This window comes from Callithrix jacchus, chromosome 1 (genome assembly GCF_049354715.1).
Source record: "Callithrix jacchus isolate 240 chromosome 1, calJac240_pri, whole genome shotgun sequence".
NCBI lineage: Eukaryota > Metazoa > Chordata > Mammalia > Primates > Cebidae > Callithrix > Callithrix jacchus.
The window spans coordinates 180,462,684-180,490,351 of record NC_133502.1 but is presented as its reverse complement, the minus strand read 5'-3'; the positions used below and the strand labels follow the sequence as shown (position 1 = coordinate 180,490,351).

Below are 27,668 nucleotides of genomic sequence, written 5' to 3'. Positions count from 1 at the left end.
TAGCGCGTAGCAGGGCATTGCATAAAAAGCACGGCCCGTGATATAATGAGATGTGTGTTTTGAACAAGTAACCCAGCATTTCCACATTCCACACAAGTGTTGTCAGCGTGGGACGCTATTCCTGCTCCGAGGACTGTGCACAGTTCTTGTAAATTTCCTCGTTGATACCAAATCATTCATTAAGGGGAGGTTTCATTTTCCCTTTTGGGAAAACCAAATGTCTTTGGAGCACGCATGTAAAGTGAGTCATCAGTCAGGTGTGGTCTGTGCGTTTGATTCGTCAACTCTGACAACTGCTCCAGAAGGCTCCACACTGTCGGTCAGCAGCAGAGGCAGCACTGAGGGTAGTGTATACCCTCACAGCAACCACGGGCAGTGGCATTTTGAGATGCCATTCTTGTTGGGTTTTTTCAAAGTTGACAACTTCATAGTCACACCTGGTACAAAACAGCCCTTGCTTGCCAGGGATTTACAGGGAAGTTGGAGAGATGAAGAACGAATACGTAGAAAGGTGAGTCGTAATCAGGACCATGCTGCTAGAGTTACCAGCTCAGGGTGTAAATGGAGCATGCTTTGAATTGACATTGTAAGAGGGAGTGGAGATTTACCTACTTTGCATGATACCTTTAACATTCTATGTAATTGCCCCTTACTGAAAGTGTCCAGTAAGTAGTAATACTCAATAAATGATAACTAGTATTATTTTTATCCTACACTTAAAACAGGGGTCTTGGAGTATAGAGTCTCATAGGGGTACGGTGCTTCCAAAACGCCTCTGATTGCCCTTTCTCAGCTGCTCCAGTTACTTGCTTTTTTTTCTCATCTTCCCCCTTGACTTCCTGTTTCCCAGAGTTTTCTTCTCCCTCTGCCCATTCCCTTTGGCCATTCTCATCCGTGTCACCCACACAAGGATCACTCATGATTTGTTTCTAGATCAGACTTCTTCCCATGTTCCTCAAGTTTAGCCTGTCCAAAATGAAACTCATCATCTCTCACACTAAACTCAGTTTCCCTCCTCTTCCTTATCTTGGTTAACAGTATCACGACTTCATTGGTTAAACCCTTCTTCCCTTCATCCTGCTGATCTAGGCTGTCAGTGACTACTGGCAGTTCTCCCTCTCAAGTAACTCTCAAACTGGGCCCCCACCCCTCTCCCCCCTCCCCGGCTCTCATCATCCCTGCGCTGAAGAATGCGCGCACTGCCTCACTTCTAGTCTCCAGTCCTGCCTCCCTCACAGTCTGTCCTTCACTTGGCTTCCAGAGCTGTCTTCCTAAAATACACATGCGAGCGGATGATTCTCTTTCTTTTCGCCATCTCCCCCTTGCCCAAAGCAGCCCTCCCCGAAGCAGGAAAGTGGGATATTAATAGATGCTAGGCACAAAGCGAGGCATGGTCAAACAAGTTTGAGAAGCTCTGGGCTAGAGAAAGTTCAGCAGGTTTCTTTACCGTGGAAACCAATTTGCTGAGGTACCTTACAAATCTCTGACGGGGAGTAGAGAGTAAACAGTATTTTCCTAACTTATTTGGCCACCAAATTTTTTTTCTTCCTTTATTCTTAGAGCATATTGTGACATTGCCATTTTGCAGAACATACTTCCGAAAACTCTGGCTTGTAGAATAAAATCCAGACTCCTCTGCAAGGCATCTAAATGCCTCATGACGTGGCCCCTGCCCTCCTTTCTCATCTCATCTACCATCATTCTCTACACACACCTCATCTTATCTCCTGCCTCATGTGCTCCCTGTAGCTCCCAGGACATGCCAGACCCTTTCACATGTGTGCACGTTCAGTGCCTTTCATCCTGGGATCCCTCCTAGTCCACCTGACAGAGTTTTACTCTTCCCTTTACACTGGCTGAATGCCATCTTCCTTCCCATCTTGTCCCCATTTTCCCAAGAGCCTCTTTGCTTATGAGCATGGGCTCTGGAAATGGCAGACCAGGGTTTGCCTCTCCTTACAGCATGGAGTCATCATCATTATCCACATACCCGCAGAATTCAGAACAATCTTGTACTAGTACTGCAATTACTGCAGCATGATCATTTACATGTCTAGCTTGCAATTAATAAAAATACTGACTGGCACACATTGGTCAGATTGGCACTGCACAAAGTGAACTTTGCCCACGGTGGCCATCGCATCCTTCCTACAGTATCATAACACAGGCACTGCTCTAAGACTCATTGTACACATGAAGAAACTGAGACCTAGAATGGGTAGGTTACCCACAGCCACATGGGGCCAGATCTTGATCCTGCATCTACCAGGAGCTCCTCAAGGGCACAGGCTCCATCCTGTGATTCTGTCTCCAGGGTGCACTTCTGTGCCAGGAGCACGGTAGGAGCCCAGTCCTGTCTGGGAGAGGATGATGAAAAAGCCTGCTTGGGATATGAAAATGCTTAAGCTGGAATGGAAAGTGGAGAATCAAAAATGAGAAATGGAACTAACAGGAGCAGCAGGAATTGAAGTCGTAAATAAGTCCAAGGATTCAGGAGACACGAGGAAAGGGTGACATCGGGCCCTCCTGATGAGAGATGAGCATGGCTTCTCCTCCTCAGAAGGAAAGTGGCTGTGCATTTGGGACCCTGATTAAAATGTGGTGGGACAGGGAGCCTTGTGTCCCCCTTTTCATCTGTATGCGTTGGCCCAAGCAGTAAGCAGGGACCCTAAAACTGGAAATTGCAAGGCTGAGAGAACCAAGCCCTTTTGTTATTTTCAGGACACACTGACCACATTTGGTAAAGAAGCTCTCAAATGACTGCTCCGCCCAGAATCTAATCCTGGCCAATTTGATTAGCCCCTTCTTTTTTTTCAGAGCACTTCACCAATGATAAAAATAAACCATGCAGACATTATTAGTGTTCTATTTTCAGTACCCTGTGTGTGTGTACTTTATTTATATACAATCTAGGCATTAGTGCAATTAATGTGTTGAATTGTCTGGCACATCCCAAATGAACTGTGGCATCTGGAAGGGGCCATCCAGGCCTGACGTGTGTTCTACAAGAGCATGTTGTTGCTAGAAACCTTGCTGTTCCCAGGACGCAGCCCTGTGTTTGCTGAGTTGGTGCCTTGGTGGCCGCAGGGGGGTGTTTTGCTGCAGTCTGCTGGAGCACAGCCACAGAGGCCCTGGGTGTGGCTCAGGAAGCCTCCTATGGGCTTAACTTCTGCCTCTGCGGTTGTCTGTCTGTGTCCTCCAAGCCCAAAGCAACCAGCACATTTGAAAGTTTCATTATCCTTATTGCTACTCTAGTGGCCCAGCACCACCCCTAACTTCCAGACCTTGCAGATTTTCTCCCCATCAGAATCCATCCCAGCAAGGCTGTCACTTTGCACTTGGCTTATAACAACCACCACCATGACCCTAGCAGCCTGTCTCTTTACCCATGATGCATATTTTTGATATCAAGGACCAATAGCCTTATTCCTCTAATAAAATAAAAATGCTTTTCAGACTTACCAACCCCTTATTCATTGCAATCAGGGAGTAGCAAGAGCCATGACTCAGCATGTTAAAAGGCAGGATTTAAGATGAATACCTGGCCATTGTCCTGATTTTATACCAGTCAGACTTAACTGAAAAAATATGTGTCTCGGTTGAATTTATCTTATTAGGGGATTTAGGTTATGTTAATGCTATAGCTTCATTAATTACCCCATATCAATAAAAAAAGGCAGCTTTTAGCCTCCGAGCATAAGAGAGGAAAAGAAATGGTGGTATCAAAGGAAACCTTCAAAGACAGCCAGAGCTGTCTCCAGGGTAATTTCTGATCCCCGCATTCTTCCCACTTCAAAGTTGGCTGTGTGTGTGCATGTGGGTCGAGGGGGTGGGGAGCTGAATCTGATTTCTCTAATAAGTGTTGGCATCAGCCCTGTTTGATATCAGATGCAGGGAACATTTTGATTTGTTATAGCCTTTGAAATTGTTCAGACGACCTTCAGAAAAATGGCCTCTTGTTACTTCCAGGGGGAAGGGTGAAAGCCAGGGAAAGGGGAATCCAGTTTAATTCATATGCAGAAGATGCCCTGAAATTGTGCTTTCAGCAGTTTTTGGTAACAAATGCATGTCCTGATTGAAAGTGAACAGTTGAAGAATAATAGACCTGTAACACTGTGTTCTTGGGTGAGGCTCTTGTTCACTCTTTCATTCTCTGGGGAGGGTGGACAGATTTGAGAAGGTGACCACACAAAAGTTTATAGTTTTGCAAATGTGGGTAGCCATGGAGAAACCCATCACCACTGCCAGTTTGCAGCATTCTACCCAAACTGATAGGCCTATCAAAGCCTATCACCTGTTGACCTTGCAAGATGAAGCTACTAAATAAAGGTTCTAAAAGTTGAAACCTTATGTGGCTTCTGAGTTTTATTTAGATAATTTGAAATCGATTCTGCTGTTTTTTGAAATGAAGCACGGAATTGATAACTTTCTGATAAGCTGCCAAAATGTTCGCTTGCTGTTAAATGAATTTTAGCGGCAGTGGTTGCCACAGCAGCAGGCCTCAAAGCAGAACTGTGCTCCCAGAAGAGCTGCGTGAGTGGCAGCTTAGGGAGCGCACAGCCCCGGCATCCCTCCTGCTGTCTAGCTGGAAGGCAGTCTCTTCCACCAGGGTAAGAACTGGGCTTCTGCACACAGACCTGGTTTCAAATCCCCACCTCGCATTAACTGTGTGGTGTTGGACAAGTTGCCTAACTTCTCTGAGCCTCAGTGTCCTCATCTGTGAATTGGAAATAATTTTATCAGCCTCACATTATTGCCAAAAGGATTTTAGAAGATAATGCAGATAAAGTGCAGGCCAAATACATCATTGTCATCATCATAAGTAAATGGCATCTGCCCTTGCTGGTTATGATAGAGGTGGGGCGGGGGTGGTCCACATTGCTGATAGAATCGCCTACCTGCTGATGTTGGGTCACTCTGATCTTTCTTTTCAGTGAATGATTTTGATTTGTCACTATTTTCACCAGTTCTTCCTGTGTATCGAGAGGTCTTTTGATATCTTGGTGTTTGCCCTGAGAACCGATGTGTCTGTGCTAAAGCAGTTGGTCATCTGCAGAGTTTCTTTTCATTTCACCTGAGAAAGACCACACCCCCACCCTTAAAATACTTGCTCCGATCCCCAGAGGCCAGGAGGCTGCTCCAGAGACTGCAGACTCAGCCACCAATTACCACAAGGTTGACTTTTGTGTTCAGATCTTTCTAAAGCTTGCTCAGAATACTGAAGGGTGCTTCGCTTTCTTTTTCCTGTCGCTATAGTTAAGAATAATTTCTTATTCATCAGGCCGAAAGTTTGCAGCTTCCAGAATGCTCCTTTTTTGAATATTGCAGCCAGCAAAGAATTGGTAGCCATGCCTGCCTCTGCAGCAAATAAGCTGAAGCTAATAAATATTCACTTGGATCAGTCCTGGCTCCCTGAAATATTTCTGAAATCTTCCTGGCCCTGAGGAGAGGCAGAGCATCGACTTCAGAATGCTCATTTCAGTGGCTTTCTTTGGCATAAATCTAGCAGAAAATCAAGTATGAGCCACCTGCTGTGCACTCCTAGCAAAAGAGGGCCCTATTGTTAAGGCATCCCTTTCTCACCCATGAGCGCCAGGTAAACAGACCGTATTGTCTGAGGTCCTTCTGTCCCAGACGATAGGAGCTTTTCCCCAGGGTCCTGAATAATATATTTAAACCTTTCAAAAAGAGCATCGTCCTCACTTTGAATAACTGTGGTGTGTTTTGAGAATCCATAATTAGGCTGGAGTGGCCATGTTTTCATTAAACCTCTGTGTATTTTTCTCTAGATTTTTAAAAATTAAAACATTTTGCAGATACCAAAGGATTTTTAAATATGTTTATCTTTTAAGTAAAAACTATGACTTTTTAATCTAGCAGAGTCTTCTTTTCTGTTTTTCTCGGCTCTGTGTTTATGTCTTGGTCTGCTTATGTATGATGTAAGCAGGCAGGAAGGGTAAACAGTGGAGAACTTCAGAAGAAACAGCTGTGGGCTCAAACTGGAAGGAGAACTCTATTAGTTCCAAGTTCAGACATCGATGTTCCTCTTCCTAAAATTGAGATTTAGAATCTTTGGCTTCTCCCTGTCATCTTGGCAGTGATTTTGGCACAACTAAAAGATGCAAAAGTCATTCTTATTCATCCTGCAACTCCTGAATAATCTTTAAATGGTGCATTTGTTAAGCCCTGGGCTAAACTGCACTGAGAAAGTAATAAGAACCTGATTTATCCTCCAAACATGACCAGCTGCCCAACAGTAGTTTTCTTCAACAGAATTGATAACGTGGGGAATTAATTTCATATGTTTCTTTTGTGATTTCCTTCAGAGTTATCTGGAGGTAACATATCACTTTTCCCCTTGCAAATTGTTGAGCTGTCAAACTAGAATTCCAATGCTGGAAGATCTTTAAGATTCTTACTCTATCCAGCGGTTTAAGTGAGGGGCACTGACAGGCAATTGACACCACCTTTCCGAAGAGCAGTTTAGCCAGAGTGGGAGGAAGGTGAGCTGTTGAAGGCTTTTGGTGGCAATCCAAGAAGGAGATGGTGCAGGCAGTGGAGGTAGGGAGAAGTGGGTGAACTTGAGGTTCATTTTTTTGATTGAATGAATGAATGCTTGATCAGTGAAAGCACTTCCATTATTTGTCCTGGAGTTGGATGAACTAAACCTCTCCCCTCTCCAGCAGGAGTCCTACAGAAGTACAGAGTGGCCTTCTCAGAATCATCTTAACCTTCTCTACTATCCTAAAAGTTTTCAAACACAGTGAAATTTTCAAGAAACTGATTAACAGGGAAAAGCCAGGATAACTAAATGAATCTGCATATTTACAGCCCTGCTTTTCATTTCCAAGCACTGTTTTCAGAAAGCCAGGTTTTAGTGTCTTCCACAGAATAGACACGGAGCTCTAGAGTGTCCTGGGTCAAATGCAACACATCATGGCCTGTCTTCTTAAAGGATGTTTCCCATTCGATTGCTTCTCAGTGCTTTCTGGTGCACCAAAATCAATCGCACAACACACACGGCCCTAAATCGCCATGGCCCAGGGTCCACTTAACCGCTGGCCAGCCCCAAAGGCAGTTTCCCAAAGGCCCTTTGACCAGGTGTTCCATTCACTCAGCTCTCGAACTCATATATTAAAGTCAACTTTTTAGCACCTACAGAACACAGTGACGGCTTTCTCGTTTCCTCATTGCCCTTGAGCTGTCTCTCTCAGCAGCATATTGGGGGTAGTTCTATTTTTGCCATGCTTAATTTGTTCTAAACTCTCGAAACAGTCAGAAGGCATTGATTTAGTATAGCATGCAAACCAGTAAAAACCAAAATGGTTTTGGTTAGAATGAGCTACTGAAGTACCCTGCTTGTGACCAAGTATAGCCACAGGAGGACTGGCCAGGGTTTACTCTGAGTCCTCCCCACATTCTCAGACCTCCTCCAGCTTCCTCATTTGTCAACTAGGGGTGCCCTAGAGCAGGGGCTCTTGACTGGCCAGGCATCACATTTACCCTTGAGAGCAGGGGCTACAAAGCAATGGAACAGGCTCTTGGACCCACTCCAGCCACTGATTCAGACAGTCTAGGGAGGGGCTGAGCGATCTGTATATTAAAAAACAAAAACTTCCCCCAGGGGCTTCTGATGCCCAGCCAGGATTTGAGCACCACCAGCTGAGGCCATCTGTAAGATGCCTCACCAGATAGCCTTGGGCTCAGGAACGGCTCTGAACTATTGTCTCCCCAACTGGAGAGTATGATTGTTCATGAGACCAGCCACAAGGGCCAGTCCTGGGGATTACACGAGTGTGTAAGTGAAGGGCCTAGTGTGGTGTGTGGCATGGAACAGGTGCTCAGCAGCTGGATGCTGCCAGCTTTGCTCCTCAGAAAAGACCTACGGATGCCTATGACATGCTAGGCTCCATTTCTGGACCTGGGGAGGAAGGCAGGCCTCCTGTCATCACTGAACTTCCATCCTGTGGGCAAGTCAGGCAGGAAACAAGCAAACAAAGAAATCATGGAGCTTCAGGCAGTTTTAAATGTTAAGAAAACTTTAAATTTTGAAATGGTAAAGAGGGACTGGTGTAGTCGCTCATGTCTGTAATCCCAGTACTTTGGGATTCAGAGGAGGGCAGATCACCTAAGGTCAGGAGTTTGAGACTGGCCTGGCCAACATAGTGAAACCCCATCTCTACTAAAAATGCAAAAATTAACCAAGTGTGGTGGCAGGCACCTGGAGTCCCAGCTGCTCTGGAGGCTGAGGCAGGAGAATCTTTTGAACCCAGGAGGTGCAGGTTGCAGTGAGCTGAGATCGCACCACTGTACTCCAGCCTGGGTAACAGAGCCAGACTCCACCTCAAAAAAAAAAAAAAAAGTGAAGAGAATCAAGTTACCAGGTACTGGAAAGACAGTTTTGATAGGGTAACTGTGAAATGCCTCTCTGGTGAGGCGACATTTGAGCTAAAGGGAGCATAAGAAGAGCCACATAAGAGTTTATGGGAAAAACAAGTCAGGGAAAGGGCACAGCGAGTGCAAAGGACCTGAGGCAGCATTGACCTTGGCATTGAGAAATGCGAGAGCCATGGTGAGAATCAAAGTTGAAAGTGAGCCAGTGGCTCAGCTTGCAGGAGCCTCAGAAGCAGCAGGTGCCTCAAGGTTTCATTTACGTTTCTTAACTCACCTACAGATGGATAAAGAAGAAATTTAAGTTGGACATTTAAGATCCTTTTCAACCCTGAGATCCTATTATTCTATAATCAGATTTTTTTTCAAGTTTAAGAATGGTTAACAGTAGTTACAATATTATTTCTTTAAGTCTCGAATTCTAAGACTGATGCTGATGATTTTTCTCTCCTTTCCCCCTCAGCTTGATATATGGTCCAAATCCAACTACCAAGTATTCCAGAAGGTAAGTTTCACTTTTAGCTTCTTACTCAAGAAGCATTAGGAAAACTTGAATGCTTTGAGATTTAAACATTGGTCTCAAATCAGAGGCTTTTAAAAAAAAGCCAGACAGAAAAGGATCACTATCTGATTCTATGTATATGACATTCTGGATAAAAACAAAACCTCAGGAACAGAAATCAGATCAGTGGTTGCCTAGGGGTGGGTACAGGGGATTGCCCCAAAGGGGCACAAGGGAACATGGGGTGGTGGGAGTATTCTGTATCTTAATCGTGGTGATGTTACACAACTGTACATGTTTGTCAGAACTCAGAACTGTATTACTACCCAGGGGCGGTTTCACTGTATATAAATTGTACCTTAAGAAAACCATAGGTTTTTGAGATGCTCCAAAAGCTGGATTCTGAGAAACCTAGCTTTAAAACTCGGTTTCTCAGAGCCCTAGCGGTCTCCACTAGTACCCTAGGGATGGGCCAAGGAGGCAGGCTGGCACTTTCTCACCCTGCCCCTTTCCCTCTTTATGCTCTGGGGACACTACCTTTTTCAGATATTAAGCTTCCTTATGAAAAACTGTTGTGGGAAATGTCAGACAAAATGAAAAGTGACCAGAGAAAAATTCATTTCCCCAGCTTCTGACAGTACAGGGGCCTTCCCTGGACCAACTCAGGCCCTGTGGCTAATGAGGATTCTGCCTTCCACCCTCCACCCCACCCCACCAGTCCCCACAGCACTCAGGGCCAGCTCCCTGCAGGGCAGCAGCTGGCTGCTTCTCATCCGTCTTCAGTCTCTGGTCTCATCCAGTAGTGAAATAAGAGAAAGTTGATCATCATCTCATTAATTCCCTCATCCAGTTCAACAACAGGTATCCACTCCCCAGCACTTTGAGAGGCCGAGGCGGGCAGATCACCCGAGGTCAGGAGTTCAAGACCAGCCTGGCCAACATGGCAAAACCCTGTCTGTACTAAAAATATAAAATTAGCTGGGCATGGTGGTGGATGCCTATAATCCCAGCTACTTGGGAGGCTGAGGCAGGAGAATCACTTGAACCCAGGAGGCGAAGGTTGCAGTGAGCAGAGATTGCACCATTGCACTGCAGCCTGGGTAACAGAGCAAGACTCAAAACAAACAAAAAACAGGTATCCACTGAGCCCCTTTGCCATATGCCAGGCACTGTGCTAGGTGCCAGGGCCACAGAGGGAACTCAGACAGGCAAGGAAGCCTAAGAAATAACTCCAGGTGATCAATCAGGGGCTGTGGCCTAGAACAGAAGGGGGCCTCCTTCCAATTAGGCTAGTCAGAGGAAGCCTTTATAGGGGAAACTGAGGCAGGCAGTGTGAGAAGGAGAGACAGCCATGTGAAGGGGGGCAAAGTGGAGGTAGAAGGCAAGGCTCAGGTCAAGGAGGTGCCTCTAGGCTCTGGTGCAGAATTCGGATTTTATCCTTAATTCAGTGAGAAACCGCTGACAGCATTGACACAGAGGGGGATGTGATTTTGAAAGCTTGGTCCAAGTTATCCCCACAATAAAGAATGGTTGTAGCCACAGTGTGCCAGTGGAAGCATAGGACTTTTTTGTAGATTGAGGTCAAATTCACATAACATGAAATTAACTGTTTTAAAGTGAACAATTCCTTGGCTTTAAGTGCATTCACAGTAGTATATAATCACTACCTCAGTTTGGTTCTAAAACATTTCCTCACCTCAGAAGAAAATCTGGTGTGCATTAAGCAGTGAGCATAGGACTTAGTGTATCAGAGGGGCATCATGGACCACCTTCTAGTGGTGTTTACTGTATATCAATTCACAGTGCCCCCTGGGCCCATTTTTGATGATAAGGGGTAAGCAGAGGACAGGTTGCCTAGGATTAGGGGAGCAGTCTGAGGCTGAAAACTACCCATTTAGGGAACCCGTATAAGCATTACAGATTTGTGATCTTATCACAGCTAAATGCAGTGTACTACCCTGGATTGGATCCTGAAACAGAAAGAGGTTACTAATGGGGCAGGGCGCAGTGGCTCATGCCTATAATCCCAGCACTTTGGGAGGCCAGGGTGGGTGGATCACAAGGTCAGGAGTTCAAGACCAGCCTGGCCAACATGGTGAAACCTCGTCTCTACTAAAAATACAAAAATTAGCCAGGTGTGGTGGTGGGTGCCTGTAATCCTAGCTACTCGGGAGGCTGAGGCAGGAGAATTGCTTGAAACTGGAGGCGGAGGTTATAGTGAGCTGAGATTGTACCACATTGCACTCCAGCCTGGGTGACAGAGCAAGACTATGTCTAAAAAAAGAAAGAAAGAAAAAGGTTACTAATGGAAAAACTGGTGAAATCCAAATAAAGGTTGGAGTTCAGTTGTTAGTGAGTAACCAGTGTTGGTGTCTTCGTTGTGACAGATGTACCCTGGTAATGGAAGATGTGAACAGTGAGGAAACGGGATGAGGGACATGGGAACTGTCCCATGTGTGCAGCTTTTCTGTAAATCTAAAACTGCTCTAAAATACAGTTTATTTAACAAAGAAAATCATAGCTTGACTATTCTAATACCCCTTTACCCAACTGAGCTCCCTAGAAATGTAATGAAGAAAATAGCCTCCCTCCCTTCTTCTCTCCTTGCCACCCTGTTTTTCTCCCCACTTCCTGGGTCTGGAGCGTAAAGGAGGGAAGGAGGTGGTTGTGTAGGCTTTAGTGCAGGGAGCTACATTTCTCATCTTAGTGTTCTTAGCTAAGTCACCACACTGGAGGTATTTACTTGATTCGCATGCAGAAAGTCTCAGCCTTCGGTGCAGACATCTTCCATATTGACTGTCCTTGTCGTTTTTCCCCAGCAGCTGGTTGAAAAACATTCTGAGGTGAAAGAACACTGCTCATTGTCTGTATCTTGCTTCGCTTTAACAGTGAGGAACATTTAAGCGGCCGGTTTTTCCCTTGACCTGGTCCTTATCTTCAGGTCTTCTGTGGTATTGCCAGGAGTTCCCTTCTCCTGGCTCCACAAAAGGCCAGTGATGACTTCTGGAGGGCCACAAGCATTGCAGCCCATAACCCACTACTTAACAATGGTCCCATTTCCATTCCAATACCCTTTACGAGGGCGGGGCTTGCACCTGCTCGCTTTTGTGTGTCTTTTTTTTTTTTAAGCGTTCTTGTAGTATTAAGTATTTTTGAGGCAAGCAGAAAGTTTATTAGGAAGTTGTGAAATGTGTGAAACACAGATTTGGTGAAGCATAGATTTAGAAAGACAGTGCTGTATTTTTATCCTATGTCCCTTGAAAATAACCTGCCAGGCACTCTTTGTATTTGTTTAAAATTACAAACACATTCTGAAGCAGTGTTTAAAATTTGATATTAGTCTAGTTGGAGAGATTTAGGAGCACCCGCCAATTCCTTGCTTCTAGTTTATATAACACATTTCAAGCAGTAAAAATTGATGAATTCTAAGGGGTGGGAATTTTATCTCACTGGTGATTGGCATATCATGTGTATTTATGCAGAAGCCTTTCTAAGATTCCTTTATCATCTCTCCTTTCACCTGTTTTTAACTATATCAGAGGTTAAGTGGACTTAACCTCTGATATTGACCTGCACCAGAGTAAAGAACCACAATTGGGAGAGGTGGTAGTGCCCTCTGATTACAGCTAATGGCAGATAACGTTGAATTCCTTTTCTTTCAGGGACAGGTGAGAATTAAATTAGAGAGTCCTCTCTCTTCCCTACTAAAATGTCTTCCACTTGCTGTCAAATGAAGGAAACGTACTGGAAAATAATGTACAGAATTAAGCTTAATCCTTTATCAATAAAGCTTTCCACTAATCATCATCACGCAGAATGAGTTTGGGATGTTGTTTCTGTATCACTGAGCTTGTGAAAGTTTGCGATAGAAAGCACAAAGCATGCGTGGTGTCACCTCCATCCAGGGCAGGGACCACCGTGCATAGTTCATCATGTTCATCTCGGTGGCCAGCAGGTAGACCTTTCTGTGGCACCACCAGTCCCTGCCCTACATGCAGAAGTGGGACCACGTTGTCCTTTGCAGATTCAGAGGCCTGGCATAGTTTGTGGGGTGACATTAAGTATTTCAAACCTAAACCACCAAAAGAGAAGGATTCGGTGGCAACATTTCCAAACTCCACTTTTTAGGATTTGTTATTTCTCAAGATTCGATTTTCCTCCTCTCCACCCACTTATATATATGGGGCGTCATGATTGATGTTGCTTGTAGTGTTTCCCAGAAAGACGCTGTTTGGGAGCACTGCAGCAGACATCTTCCACCTGCTCTGCGTGCTTGCACCCAGTCAAGTCGATCCGCCAGAGTGGGGTTAGTTCCCAGCATCATCCAGAAAAGCTCAGCCTGCAGCAGTGGTGTGAAGTACACTGGGGAGCAGCATGACATGCTGGAGGAGGCTCCTTGGTCATCAAGATGAGGAGCTTGCTTAGGCTGAAGATAGTGCCCAGATGTCCTGACAGTAGTGGGAGGTGCTACAGCTATGCCCACCTCTGAGATGAGAGTTCTGGGCCACCCCCAGCAGCTCACATGGCATTAGTGGAGGAATTCTCCTCCTGCTCTTGCTGTGGTCGAACCCCAAGAACTCCCTCTCCTAGGCGTTCATTATGTGGTCACAATCACTGTGCTGGGTCTGTTTTCCTGCCCACAAGAAGCAGCTGTGGCCAGCCCAGAACGAGGGCCTGCTGGGAAGGCAGGAAGCCCTCTGAGGTCTCTCCTTCAATGTGGCAGGGGAGGGGAATTGCCTTGCAGAGCCAAACCAAGCTGACACTCACCTTTTTATTTCTAGCAAACAATGTTAGGAGTAGGAGAATGGCAGCATGCCCCTGTCACATTCTCTCAGGTTCGTGCCTGACCCCCTAGCTTACAGCCTGAGCACCTGAGCTTCTGCAGCAAATCCCACCACAGGAAGCAAAATTCTGCCTTCCTTTTGTCTGCAGGCGTTGACTCCATCAGCAAGCCCTTTTCACTCTTCCTCATTAGACCCCTTACCCAAGTGTGGAAGTGGCAGAGGGCTAGGGACAGCTTGCTGTGGGTCTGTGGCAGCTAACAGGTTCCCATCATTTACTACGGTCCCTGGAGACTCCTTGCACTTGGTCCTAGGGTGAAGAAGCTTTTTATAGCCAGCAAGTCTCCAGCAGAGTAGATTCAGAGAATGGGACTTAGAAATGGGATGGGGGGGTGACCATCTGAAAGGGCAGAATCACAAAGAGCCAGGAAAGGTTTCAAGCGTGTTCATATTTTTCTGACATTTAAACTCTGCAGGGGCAGCCACTGTTTTGATCTTTAACCCCCTCATTTCAAAACAGTGTGCATTTTCATCCAGCAATTTAGGGAGCGTGAGAGTAGACCGACAGCTACTCACTGCATTAAGTCCTGCTGGGGTGGCTGAAGAGAGAGGTGGAGTGTGTGTCCTGCCCAGGTAGCAGGGGGGCATCGAGAGAGAGGCCCAGAGGGACCCACACACGCTTTGCAGTTTTCCCATCAGAGGTAAGAGACAGAGCATGAAAGTAGCCCACAGATGTTCAGCTCTCAGTCCACAGTCACTGCAGAGGGACGAGTAAACCTTTCAGTTCCATGCCATCGGAACTTTTAGGTGTGAGCAAATGGATTGTCCATGGTGGGTCATGTTCTGGTCATGTTCTGTTCATGTCGCTTGCTTCTTCATTCCTTTGTTCATTTATTCGTTGATTATTTATTTATTTATTTATTTATTTATTTATTTATTTTGAGGCAGAGTCTCCCTCTGTTACCCAGGCCAGTGTGCGGTGATACGTTCTTGGCTCACTGCAACCTCCGCTTCCCAGGTTCAAGTGATTTTCCTGCCCCAGCCTCCCAAGTAGCTGGGATTAAAAGCATGTGCTACCATGCCCAGCTAATTTTTGTATTTTTGTAGAAATGGGGTTTCACCATGTTGGCCAGGCTGGTCTAGAACGCCTGACCTCAGGAAATCTGGCCCCCCGGGCCTCCCAAAGTGCTGGGATTACAGGCATGAGCCACCATGCCCGGCCTGTTCATTCTTTTTAATATGCAAGACTGGCCCCTAACTGAGGCCAACTTTATCAAGGTCTGTTTACTCCATGCCCACCAGGTGCTTTTCAGTAAAAGAGATTGAGTCAGCCCTAGGAGACTCGGTTCTCTGAAAAGTAGGTGGAATCTGATATTGCATTGGTGGGCACGTGGAGTACCTAGCATAGATTGACCACCAACCCCAATGGTGTTCAAAAATCCTAACCCATCGCTCCTTCCAACTTCTAGGGAAGGAAACGGTTTCAACATGGCGTCATTCCACAGGGATGGGAACCGTCACCCTCCTCTGAGTCAGGCTGTGCTGTCCACCTCATGGCATTTCACACCACTACAGAGGCCCCATAAACAGTCATTACGTTATTTTATTTAGTTATTTGAGACGGGGCCTCACTCTGTTGCCTAGGCTGGAGTGCAGTGGCATGGTCTCATCTCACTATTCAAGCAATTCTCCTGCCTCAGCCTCTCAAGTAGGTGAGATTACAGGTTTGTGCCACCACGCCCAACTAATTTTTTTTTTTTTTTTTGTATTTTTAGTAGAGGCAAGGTTTTGCCATGTTGGCCATGCTGGTCTTGAACTCCTGACTTCAAATGATCCACCCACCTTGGCCTCCCAAAGTGTTGGGATTACAGGCGTGAGCCACTGCGCCTATTTTCAATCTCTAACATTGCCTCCTACCAGCCTCCTCTGCATTTCCTTCCAAAAGCCTTTCTTCAAATGCCACAGGCGAAGGCCTGGAAGAGCCTATGGTTGTGGTGCAAGTTCTAAGACCTCAGGCCAAATCTCAGTCCTGTCCCCTGTTCGGTGCCCTGCGCAGTGTGGCCCCCACACTCAGAGGGACTCTGCAGCTGGGAGCAGCCTCCAAGAGTCATTGAAGGGCCTTCTGCCTTTGGCAGGTCTCAGCCTTCTGACCATCCCCCTGCTTCTTAAAAGGTGATCAACCTTTTCCAACAGGGAGAACTTACATTATAAAGACAGAATGTGGTGTCATTTTCATCTCTTTCTATACATTCTGCTGCTGCCTCACAAGTGTCTCCCAAACAGAACTGAGGGGACAGCTTTCATCCATGCGAGGGGAAATGGGCAGCTTCGTGTAGCAAGACAAAGCCCTGTCGTGACTCTAATGAGTGGTGTGCCCGAGAGATGTGTGGGTGAGCTCACTGGTGGGCTGGCGACGGGCTTCAGGGAAGGAGTGGCGGCAGACAGTCCCGGGGCGACCCTGAGGACGGCCCCTCCCTCAGCTGACAGCTGGACTGTATTGACTGGTTCGCCAAGCAGAAGCATCAGCGCGGGGCCCTGGGAGCTGAGAGCCACAGGGAGGGTCGTTAGGCTCAACCCGACCGCCAAAAAGCCTTTTACTGCCATCTTGTTTGAATATTCATAAGCATCTAAACCCGGGACAGATTTGATCATTTGTTCTCCTCTTATGCCGCCCCAGCACCTTTCCTGCAGAAGGCTCCCTCAGCCCCTGCTGAGTGTGGGCATGGCCCAGGTGCTCACATGGACCCAGTTTTATGGCTAAAATTGAACCAGGAAAGCCTGGCCCATCCTGTTGACTTTCTTAGGGCATCCTACGTTGCCCTGGAAGTGGTCTGTGGCTTTCTGCCATTAGAGGAGTCACAGAGTAGTCATCTGTCATCTCTACAGCTTATTTCTTCCTGAAGGGTTGTGCGGGCCGCAGTGTACTCGGGTCAGAATCTGACAAGTGCTTCTGGGAAGACCACCCACCTTCGCATTCCCCAGGCCTCTGTCCTCAGCCCAGCAGGCTGTAAGCTGCACGCACAGGCTGCCAGCATGGCAGGACAGCCCCCGCCCATCCGCTCTCTAAGCCCAGGCTGACCTCCCAGCACATTCCCCACAGCAGCCAACCCAGAGAGAGGCCACATAGCACAGTGGCTAAGAGCTATTCGCTGTGTCCTCGGGTTTCGACTACCCCACTTATTTCCTGTGTGGATTTACTTGCCTCAGTTTCCTCATCTGTAAAACAGACGCAGCCAGGTGCCTGGGTTACACCTGTAATCCCAGCACTCTGGGAGGCCGAGGCAGGCAGATCACTTGAGCCTACGAGTTTGAGACCAGCCTAGGGAACATGGCAAAATCCCATCTCCCCAAAAATAAAAAATATTTAAAAATTAGCTGGGTATAGTGGCATGTGCCTGTGGTCCCAGCTACTCAGGAGGCTGAGGTGGGAGGATGGTTTGGGCGTGGGAGGTTAAGGCTGCAGTGAACCATGAGCCGTGACAGTACCTGCCTCACAGACTTGGTGTGAGGTTGAATTCATAGGTATAAAGTGTAAGGTAAATTTCTAGTCCACACCTTATCGACTTTTCTGGAGTGCCTGTCAGTGGCAACACTCTTCTCCTGAGAAAGTTCTCCCTCCATCCGCTGTGGCCAGGCTTCCTCCAGCATTCCTCTTCCTCAGTGATCACCCCTTCTGTCTGTACTTCCCATATCTCCACAGTAGGCATGGTGGCTCAGGGTATAGGAGTTAGACAGACCTGGGTTTGCATATAGCTGTCATGTGTAAAGTCAACCCAAGACCCAGTTGCCATGACAGACCCACCCACCCCCACCAAAGCATTGTCCGCCTTCCTGTTTTTTCAGGGTCACAAAAACTGTGGTATCTGCAGAGCCTAAGATACCATAGTTACAGCCATGCAGCAGCACCCTGTGGGCGGCCCCGAAATGCTGATATAGGTAGGAACCTGAGTCTAGGACCTGGATCGGTCCCTAGGGTCCTGGGAGGGCCAATGGCACAACCAGTGATCTCCGGAAGGCACTGGAGATTGAGGTGTTGTGCCCCACCTTCCTGTTTCCCCCACTGAGCACGGGTGGCTGGGGCACCCAGTGCCTTGGCAGGTGAGCTGCCTCTTGGCAGGTCTCCCTCCCAGCTCTACAGTGTGCATTCTTCGGTCATTGCCTCAAGTTTGATGGAGAAGTAAGTGGGATTGTCCGTGTTTTCCTGGGAGCCCAGATGTCTTTGGAAGTTTCTCTGACTGCAAGTCTGTTCCTGAAGAAAGTAATTTCACACCAAGTGGGTGCAGAACAATTCAGGTGCCTTTGGGCTTGGACTTTCCTGGCAACCAGTGACAGAAACTGATGTTTTACCATCTGGAAAGCACTGAACTTTTTTTTTTCATTAAATGAAAAGCCTTAATTCCTTAATCCTGAGAAATATCAAAGACCCTCACAGCCTTGCACGAGGCCTTTGGCAGAAGCGGAAGGCGGTCAGGACCCTGGACAGTTCCCTCTCATCTACCCTGGGGCTTCCCTGTTGGCCCAGGCCCCACTCCCAGGCAGTGCCCACCTCTCCTTCTCCACCCCTTCCCTTCCCTCTCACTCTTCTCCCCTTTCCCCTGTGGCTGAAAATCAATAAGTACACCCCTGTCCACTTTATCTATTGTTCATTCAGGCTCCTGCTAGGTGAGCCACACTGGTGCTATGCCATGGTCCTCTTGGAGGCCCTGAGCTAGGCCCAGGGAGGATGGAGACGTGGCAGGTGTGGCCGCAAGGAGAGCACAGCTTAGGGGTTGGGGGCATCTGGTCACAGGTCTGGCTAGTGCCCGGCCAGGGTGTGCAGAGGATGCCACTGAGAGTGCAGGCAAGGGACCTTTCCCCAGCCACGGGGTGGGCTGAGATGGGGAAGACCCTGAGCTGAGAATCCTGAGGGGTGAGAAGGGCTTAGCCTGACAGGAGCATTCCAGGCAGAGGGGCCACTTGAGCAAAGATGTGCAGCCAGAAAAATGTGTTGGGGCGGGAGGTGGATTCCTCCAGGAGCCGGAATTGCTGCCATATAAGGGGGGTGCTAAAGGGGAATGTGGCTGAGACCCAGGTCTAAAAGGGCCTCATGTGCCCCACCAGGGTGTTCAGAAGGATCCCGTAGATGGCTGTGGAGTGGCCAGCGGGGGCGCATCACCCCTAAAGGCCATCTGCAGCCAGTCTGCACTCAAGGGTCCAGGGAGTTGGGGGCTTTCCTTTTAGGCGTCAGTGACACCCTGCCTGGGACTTTAAAGAGGATGAGTTTGGAATCCCCCAAACCAAACCACACCTCATTTATAGAGGCCCTGGTGTGTGCCAGAGATCTTTCCAAGTACATCCACGGGCTTGTCCCTCTCAGACAAAGCTTGACCTCAAAAGTATCAGCAGGGATTTTGGGCAAGATGGAGCAGCGATGTCTGCCTTCACCTCTCCAGTTCCAGCTCAGGCAGCCTTGCCTCTGGTCTCATCCCAGAGCAGCAGTCCTGGCTCTGGTGAGCAGTTATAAGCCCTTCAGAGCCAATGCAAATGGCTCCTTCATCAAGCAGAGAGGAAATATTGATCCCATCCAAGTAATCCCGAGTCCCTGTAGGCTTCGATGCCTCCTCTCCAGGCTGCTAGGCCCACTGAGCCTGTGGCATACAAATCCGAGGTACAGATTAGAGACGAGAGCTGCATAATAAAAAATAAATCCCCTGCTTCCACTCTACTGTACTTTCATCGCCATTTGAGAAGCTCATCTCTGCACACTCCCCGTCGCTCCCAACATCACTGTCAGGGCTGACTTCATAGCATTCCAGTTTTGAAATAATGATGGCTCCCCTTTTCATGGAATGAGTACTTCTGGGACTGTTTTAAATATTCTTCATCAAACCAGCACACATCCTTAGAGCAACACCGCTGGCAGGGATGTCTGCCTCTTTAAACATTTAACACACTCAGTTCGTGTCTTTGCCTGCAAGACCCGCAAAGACTTCTCTCCTTCCAAGAGATTCCTACTGTCCCTCTCCTTACGGGTGGCTCTGTCCTTGGTGAAACTCTTAATGGAGACCCAAACTCTTGGGCTAATCTCCTTGTGTAACATTAGAATACATCTACTCAATGAAAGTCCATTCTGATCTCAGCATCATGGGAACCGCCTGGGCACCTGCACATAGCACACCTTTGCCTTTGCTGCCTGCTACTGAGTGCTCCAGAGTCTGGCTGAGCAGCATGGAGATTTCCCACACAGAGAACAATGTCGTGCAGATGGTCTCCTTGGTTCCGAGCTGAATTCTCAAGCTCTTTCAGCTGGCCCAGAATCTGAGGCCCAGCTGAGGGTGCATCACATCAGGGCAGCAGGTGGGTTCCTGGATTGGGGCAGAAACTTCAGGGCACAGCATTGCAAATGCTGCCAGGAGATGACAGGGGCCTACAAAATCACCCAGCCTCACCCCAGCCTCACGCTCCTCTACCGAGGGCCAGCAGAAAAGAGGTCCCCCAGGCCATTCATCACTAACCTAGGGTCAAACCCCAGTCTTCTCACGGTTCGCCTCTGTCTGCCTTTTTGTCACTTTCACCCAGGTCTAAGGGACTTTTCTCTTCACAGTATGTAGAAGCTGGGATTGGCTAGAGGGAAGCCACAGTCTGGATCCCTACCAGGTTTCTCTTTTAAATTAGCAACTTCTAAACACTTGAGTACTTGACTTTTCCTATTTACTAATCTTGAGGGGAAATACTTTGAACAGTGAGAGGCGCCCACTCTTTTAGCTTGACCTCGTGAGCTGTGTGCTGGCAGATAATGCCCTCAGTGGGTGCACTAGAAGAGCATCCCTTGTTCAAGCTCAGCGCTCCTGGGTGCTCCTCAGCCAAAGTCCTGCCCCCTGATGGTGGGAAGCAAACAGTGGCCCAAAGCAGCCCCTGCACCTGCACCCAGAATCATCTCAAGGAGCCTGTGAACCCCTGGGTCCTGACCCCCAGCCTGGTTCATCATCAAGGAGCTGGAAGGCGATTCCCAGCAGTCAGCCTCCACTCTGGCCCGGAAGCATGCCCCCAGGGGTGCAGGATGATGATCAGGGCCTTTGGGCACTCGGGAGCCCCTGAAGACAATCCCTGGGTCACCGAGAAACACAAGGGCCCCTGTTTCAGGACCCCTGGCAGGAACTATAAGTTTCAATTTAAATCAAATCAAATACCCCAAGTTGAAAGTATTCCGAAAATTCTGAGGAAAAAAAAAGATAGGAACGAAGTGCTAGTTTGGGCTGGAAGTGATGGCTCCAGGTGGCTCACACCTATAATCCCAGCACTGTGGGAAGTGGGAGGGTTAGGCTGGGCATGGTGGCTCGCCCAGGAGTTCAAGACCAGCTTGGACAAAACCTTGTCTTTGCTAACAGTAGCAAAATTAGCCAAACATGGTGGTGTATGTCTATAGTCCCAGCTATTCGAGAGGCTGAAGCAGAAGGATCATTTGAGCCCAGGTGTTCGAGGCTGCAGTGAACTGTGATCAGACCACCGCACTCCAGCCTGGGTGACAAGTACAAGGTTACCCCTGAAACAGAGGACAAGGGTCTTGCTGTGGATGACACTGTTGTTCCTATCCAGGCTGGTGACTGATTGTCTTCATCTCAACATTCCCCCTTCAAGGAGCCCAACAGACCCTTGCTTTCTCAAGAGGAAGCAGCTAAGGAATAATAGTGTATTGAGAGGGTTTCTCCCCGTCCTCTCTGTGTCATCTTGATGTCCTTTATTCTTCCCTTACTGCTTTAGAACAAACCTCCATCCGGTCAACATAAAACCTGGGCTCTGAGGACTGAATTTAAGTGAAAAAATCATCTTGCTGGGCCTAAACCTGTTATCTTTGCCCTCACAGTGGGAGAGGGCCTGAGTATGAAAAAGCGAGTGGGTGCTGCATACTGCATCCGTGATGTACAGTAGGGTGCGCACCGAATCCAGGGTGTACAGTAGTATGTGTATCTGAATCTGGGAAATACAGCAGGACACACGCCTGAATCCCGGGCGCACAGTAGGATGCACGCTGAATCCAGGGCACACATTAGGATGCACACTGAATCAATGTACACTGAATCTAGGGTGCACAGTAGGATGCACACTTAATCCGGGGCACATGGCAGGATGCACACTGAATCCGGTGCACACAGTAGGGCCATCCTGCTCTCCCCGCCCCACCCCTTTTCTCACACTGCACTTTTTCGTTCCCTCAATGAATGCGTGTGCATGCCCACATGATCCAGCTGCCTTGTATTTGCCCAATTTCTCCTTCTTTGTCCACAGCAGGGAGACTCATTCAATCTGGAGGTCTTCTTGAGGGCCCACCGCTGTCTCTGTCAGACTGTTTAGAGGGTTGGGGCTGGCACATGGCAGGGAGCCAGACAGGTTGAAGTTTCTGGCTGGGCGGTGGAAGGAACATCGGTGACAGGAACTGGGGTGGAAGTGAGGAGATTTGGCATCCAGTCCCAGCTCCATCCTAAAAGTGCTGACGTCCAGTTCCTTCTGGGGAGGAGAGGGCCTGCAAATGGCACCTTTCTTCATCCCCCTGCAGCCTGTGTCCACCCCAAAAGGCCTGGAGTGGGGAGCCTGTGAGACTTGGGATGTTGAGGTCAGGCACTCAAGCTGGAGTTCAGAAGGTCGGAACTTGCCCAAGCCAAGAAGGTGCTCTGCCACCTAGCAGCTTCTTGGCTTTGGCAAGTCACTTCACCTCCCTGTGACTTAGCCCCTGACTTAGAAGTGGCAAACATGAGCATGCCTCTGTCATAAGGTTGTCGGGGGAATTCAGTAGGCCAAAACCACAACGGGACACATTTGGCGGGGGCTGCCGTGTGTCGGACACTCTTCTGTTTGTCAGTGCACTGTCCCTGCATTGGCCCATTTAATCCTCACCCAAGGTCACACAGCGCACGAGGGCCAGATCCAGAGGCTGGGTTCCTGTCAGGGAGCCACACACCCTGGGCTGTGCGGTGTAGACCAGCTCTTGCACCAGGTTAGTGCTCAGTAAATGGCGATGTGGACCGTTGCTATAATTGCAGGCAGTGCCACTTTGGGTTTAGCTAACATAACTCCTGATCTCCGAAGCACCATCCAGCTCTGATTGTAGGAGGGGGGCTGTCAGGAGCTCCTTGCACACAATATGGCAGAGGAGCTTCGGGAAACTGTTTTGACTGGCATCTCCTTTTCCAGCGGCTTGACTGGCAGCTGTTTCAAGGTCTCTTGAAAGAGTCCCTACTCCCTCCCTGAGCTCTGTTCTCTCCTGGGTTTGAATATGCTGAGAGAGGGCAGGGGAAAACTGAAAGTAACATTGATCAAATAGACTGGATCTGTTGGCAATGGAGATGTCCCCCTTCTCAAAGTCAGTCACTGCAGGTCACCATTGAGAGGGGGGACACACCCAGAATGGGGCATCTGCGGCTTTTCTGCCTTGCGGTGAGCTGCGCACCTCCCAGCGCAGCCCCTCCCCTGCATCGCCCTCTGCCCTCTTTTTGAGGCCCGTCTCCCCATGCCCACATTCCTCCGGCTTCAAGGGCCAGTCTCGCTGGCTTACTGTTACTTTCCTGCCTCCTCCTCCCTCCCTTTCCTTGGGCTCGCATCCCTTTGATCTTTTTACAAGCCTTTTTTCAAACCCATACTCACTGGTGGGGTGAATCGCCTCCCTCTCCTTGGGAGCATTAGTGCCCTTCCTGGCCTCGGAGAAGGAGGGCGGCTTTTATCTCCCAGCGGAATCTCATTAGCTTTGCAGCACAATGGGACTGAAACTCCGCTGCCACAGAGTCTATTTAAATTAGTTAATAGCAGATTTTTTTTTGCCCCAGGCCTGTTTTTTCCACATCTTGGATGCTAAGCAAAAAAACAACTTTGTTGTTGAAAAATGTAAAACAAAAAAATATTGAAGGTGGAATGCTTTGACAAAAAGAAGATCATTGTAGGTGAAGTTCTCCTGTGTTCCACAGCTCTGTCCACCTGGTGCCTGGAGGTTCAGCCATGGAAATTCAAAAACCAGCAGTGGAGGAGTTGGGAGGCCAGGAGGGAAAACACAGCAAGTTAGTCCGCTTTCTTTCCTTCCATTAGAAATATTTCTGTAATTGGTGGTGGGAAATTGAAGAAATCAAATGATTGCATCAGCACTGAAAAAGCTGCCACCACTTGGCAATGGAAGAGAATACTTTATACCGGACCTTTTGAAAGAGAGGCTGAGTTTGGCCAGATTGCCGACCAGCAATGGAAAAACTAATTAGGTGCCTTGCCTGTGAGCCAGACACCCGGCAGAGCTGTGGCTCGTGGCTCCTGCCACTTCTGAAGAGGATACTTTCTAGTTAATTCAGTTTGTGCCACCCTTGAGCAGCCTGTGCTACAGCAGGCACATTTGTGAATCTCCTAACCTGTCCTTAGCATCGGGACTCCAGCTTCCCAAAGACTTCTCCTCCCTGGGAGGTGCTGGGCAGGTGCTGGCCATGGCCCTGGGCCTGCACCTTTATCTGCAAACTGGGGGAGCCGGGAATGGGAGTCAGTGGGCGGGAAGTGGGCAGAGGCCTGGGCCTCCCAGTGTTTGGGCTCCCACACTGCTGCCCTCACCCGCTATGTACATCTTCCCAACTTCTGTACCTCCTCGTTCCTCCTCTATCAGATGTAAATAAGAATAGTCGGCCAGGCGCAGTGGCTTACTCCTGTAATACCAGCACTTTGTCAGGCCAAGGCAGGAGGAGCCAGGAGTTGGAGACCAGCCTGGACAATATAGTAAGACCCTGATTCTACAAAAATAAAAAATTAGCTGGGTGTGGTGGCATGAGCCTGTAGTCCCAGCTACTCAGGAGGCTGAGGTGGGAGGATTGCTTGAGCCCAGGAGGTCAAGGCTGCACTGAGCTAAGATCATGCCACTGCCCTCCAGCTTAGGCAACAGAGCAACACCCTATCTCAAAAGAAAAAAGAAAAATACCTATCTCCAAGTTACTGTGGGAATTAAATGAGAGGGGCACATAAGCTCTTATTAATAATAGCTATTATAAGTTATAAAATATCCAATGGTTCTTTTTAAAAAGCACTTTTCAGAAATAAAGGGAAAACCCCCCACTCTACAAGCACCTGTTGTGAAACCTTCCACCCCGGCACCCCCACAGTGCCCACTGTGAAACACAGGTGGTACCATTCATTTTGATTGATGAGAAGACAGACTGTCCTTGTGATTTGTATTCCTTGGTTTCATGGCCCAGAATCAAATGCCCAACCCTCTGGGGGCCGTTCTCCAGTAGTGCCTGGAATATGCTCCAGCCTTGCCACTCAGAGCCCGGTCCCTAACCAGCAGTGTGGGCACCTCTGGGAGTCAGCTAGCAATGCAGACCTTCCGCCTCTCCCATCCCCGAGCTCCCAGATGGGAATCTGACAGTATCCCAGGTGATTGTGTGCTCACTGGCACCTTCTTGTGCATTTTAGCATCCCTAGGAGTAGCCTGGAGCAGCTGGCTTAGTGTCTGGGCCCCACCCTGGAGATTCCAATGCTGTGTCTAGAGAGGAACCCAAGAAGGCAGATTTCTTTTCTTTTCTTTTTTTTTTTTTTGAGACAGTTTCCCTTTTTTTGCCCAGGCTGGAGTGCAATGGTGCGATCTCAGCTCACCGCAACCTCCGCCTCCCAGTTTCAAGTGATTCTCCTGCCTTAGCTTCCCGAGTAGCTATGACTACCCGCCCCTGGCTAATTTTGTATTTTAAGTAGAGAAGAGGTTTCTCCATGTTGGTCAAAACTCCCAACCTCAGGTGATCCAGCCGCCTCAGCCTCCCAAAGTGCTGGGATTACAGGCATGAGCCACCACAACCGGCCAAGAAAGCAGATTTCTAACAAACTCCTAGATGCTGGCAGCAGCACTCTCAAGGGGAGAGCTCCTTGGCCACAGCTTGAACTCGCTGTGCCACCACTGTAACGGGCTCGGGAGACCTGGCCAGGGCTGTGGCCCATTTTTCTGGATGTGCAGTGAATATCCAAAAAAGGCAGACTGGTCTGGAGAGAGCAGAGTAACCCCACAGTGACAGACCTCCTGTAGTTCTGCCCGTTTCCTCCTCATGTTACATGTCCATCCTGAGTTGTGACAGGTCTGTGTCACTCAAGGACCCAGGCAAAACAGGACTCCACCATCTTAGTGTGTGGCTTTCAAGGTCGTAGGGGAAGAGAGCGAGTCTGGAGAATCCACACTTGCCCTTCACAGCCTCCAAGGGAAGCAGCACACATCATCCACTTCCTGATGCAGCAACCAGAATCATCCATGTCAGCCAGAACCGTCCATGTCAGCCAGAACCATCCATGGCATCCAACATAACTAACTATGAAGCCGGAAGGTCTTCCGGTGCACCCAGGAAGCAGAGGAGAAGCAGACATTGGTGGCTTCTACTGCAGAGGACAAGTCCAAGACGCCCCAGCACCTTGGAGGTAGATCAGAGCCCAGGTCCTCAGCTCCTGTCCCCCAGTCCCCACCCCTTCCAGGCCCTTGGCTCCACTCACCTCATCTGAGCCACTCTCCCCATAGAGAGTCGGAGTAGGGGTCCTTCTCTCCATCTGCACACATACTGAGAACCTCCGTGTCAGGCACTAGACAGGCATGGGCTCAAGGTAGGGAAACTGACACTAAACAAACATGGCAGAAAATACCAAGTTCAGGTATGAGGAGTGAGATGGGGAAGAGAGCCAGGCAAGGACACAAGCCCATCGGGGAGTCTGGGGGGCTTCCCTCAACACGAGAAGGAGGGGAGGGAAAAGGAGAGGTCCATGCGAAGGGAAGGACTCAGGGAACTGAGGCACCCAGGGACAGGAGGCAGAAACCGGGCACTGCAGGGTTTCACACGTCCATTCACCAGTTCGAATTTCATCCTGAGTGTAGGGGAAGCTGTAAGAGGGTTTTAAGCACGGGAGTGACACAGTTGGGTTTCTAGGTGAGTGATGGCCGTCACTCCTGTTTTCTGACCAGCTTCTGCACACCTTCATCCTCACAGTCATCCCCTGTGGTGGGCACTGTTTGTCATTGTCCCCATTTTCCAGATGGGAAAACGGCAGCTAATAAAGGTGAAGTCCCTGCTGGAAGGATGAGCGCACACTCTTTCCCTGTCTGCTGCTGAGTGTTCCCTCTGAGCCGTGTTGAGGCAGGCAAGATCGGAGGAAGTAGAAGGATTTGAGATAAATAACGGAATCACGAGGCTGCTTGAGTATGAGGCAGGGGGAAGGCAGATGACAGGGCAGGGCCCAGATTTCTGGCTTGAACCATTTAGCAAAAACGCTGGAAAAGGAGCAGTTCTGGAAGATCACTTGAGATGGTCCTGTAATTCGCACGATGCCTTGCCTGGAGATAGCACCTTGCAGTTATCAAAACTAGGTTTGTCTCAGAATACTTGGAGAACTCAAGTTCTGCCAGAGGAGGCCAAGTCCAGAGGTCAGCTAAGGAAGGGAAGAGATGGGCACAGATCTGTCAGGCCAGGGAAGATGAGCTCAAATAAAGATCAGGAAGCCCGTCAAGGTACCCAGGGAGCAGCAGGGCTGGGGAGGGTTTGGGGCATCTTGGGGGCACAGGGTCTTATTGGTTTAGTTAGAGGCTGTAAACCCCAAAGGCCACAGGGGCCAGGCAGGTCCCCTGATGAGTGGAGCAGGCTGGATCTAAGACCCTGGGGTGCTCAGGGAAACTGCATGTGTCACTGCCCCTCAGCTGCTGCAGCTGGTGGCCACACATGGCTGTGCCAGGGTCACAGTCACAGAGATGAGAAGAAGCTGGGTCCCGTTTAATCTTCACAGTAGCCTGTGAGACGGTCCCCATATCCTCTGATGCTTCAAGAGGAGCTGGGCGCCACAGGTAAAGTTTCCCGAATTTTATGTGTTGGTCATTTGTGTATAAAAATGTGAAAACAAAAGAAACAGAAGTGCAGCCAGACGAAGCCTCTCTGCCTGCACACGGCTGCTGAAAGGCTGAAGTGCATGTAGGTGGCCTCACCCCAGGGGCCTCCCAGGAACGGACGTTCCCATCAAGGAAGGGTGTCGCACCT

At 48.7% G+C, this 27,668-nt stretch overlaps 1 protein-coding gene across 5 annotated transcripts in view; it reads left to right on the top strand.

Moving 5' to 3' along the window:
* MED27 (mediator complex subunit 27) overlaps window positions 1–27,668 on the top strand; it is a 218,023-nt gene that overhangs the window by 184,733 nt on the left and 5,622 nt on the right. For 3 of the 5 annotated variants that reach the window (XR_013527236.1, XR_013527232.1, XM_017976971.4), the window contains one exon: window positions 8,855–8,896. Coding sequence is in view for 3 of the 5 variants with exons in the window: in XM_017976971.4 (XP_017832460.1) it covers window positions 8,855–8,896 (42 nt within the window). In the remaining 2 variants the exon portion in view is untranslated. Of the gene's footprint in view, window positions 1–8,854; window positions 8,897–12,555; window positions 12,701–23,609; window positions 23,700–27,668 lie in introns of those variants that run through there. The other 2 variants (XM_017976970.3, XM_017976979.3) reach the window with 2 other exon arrangements.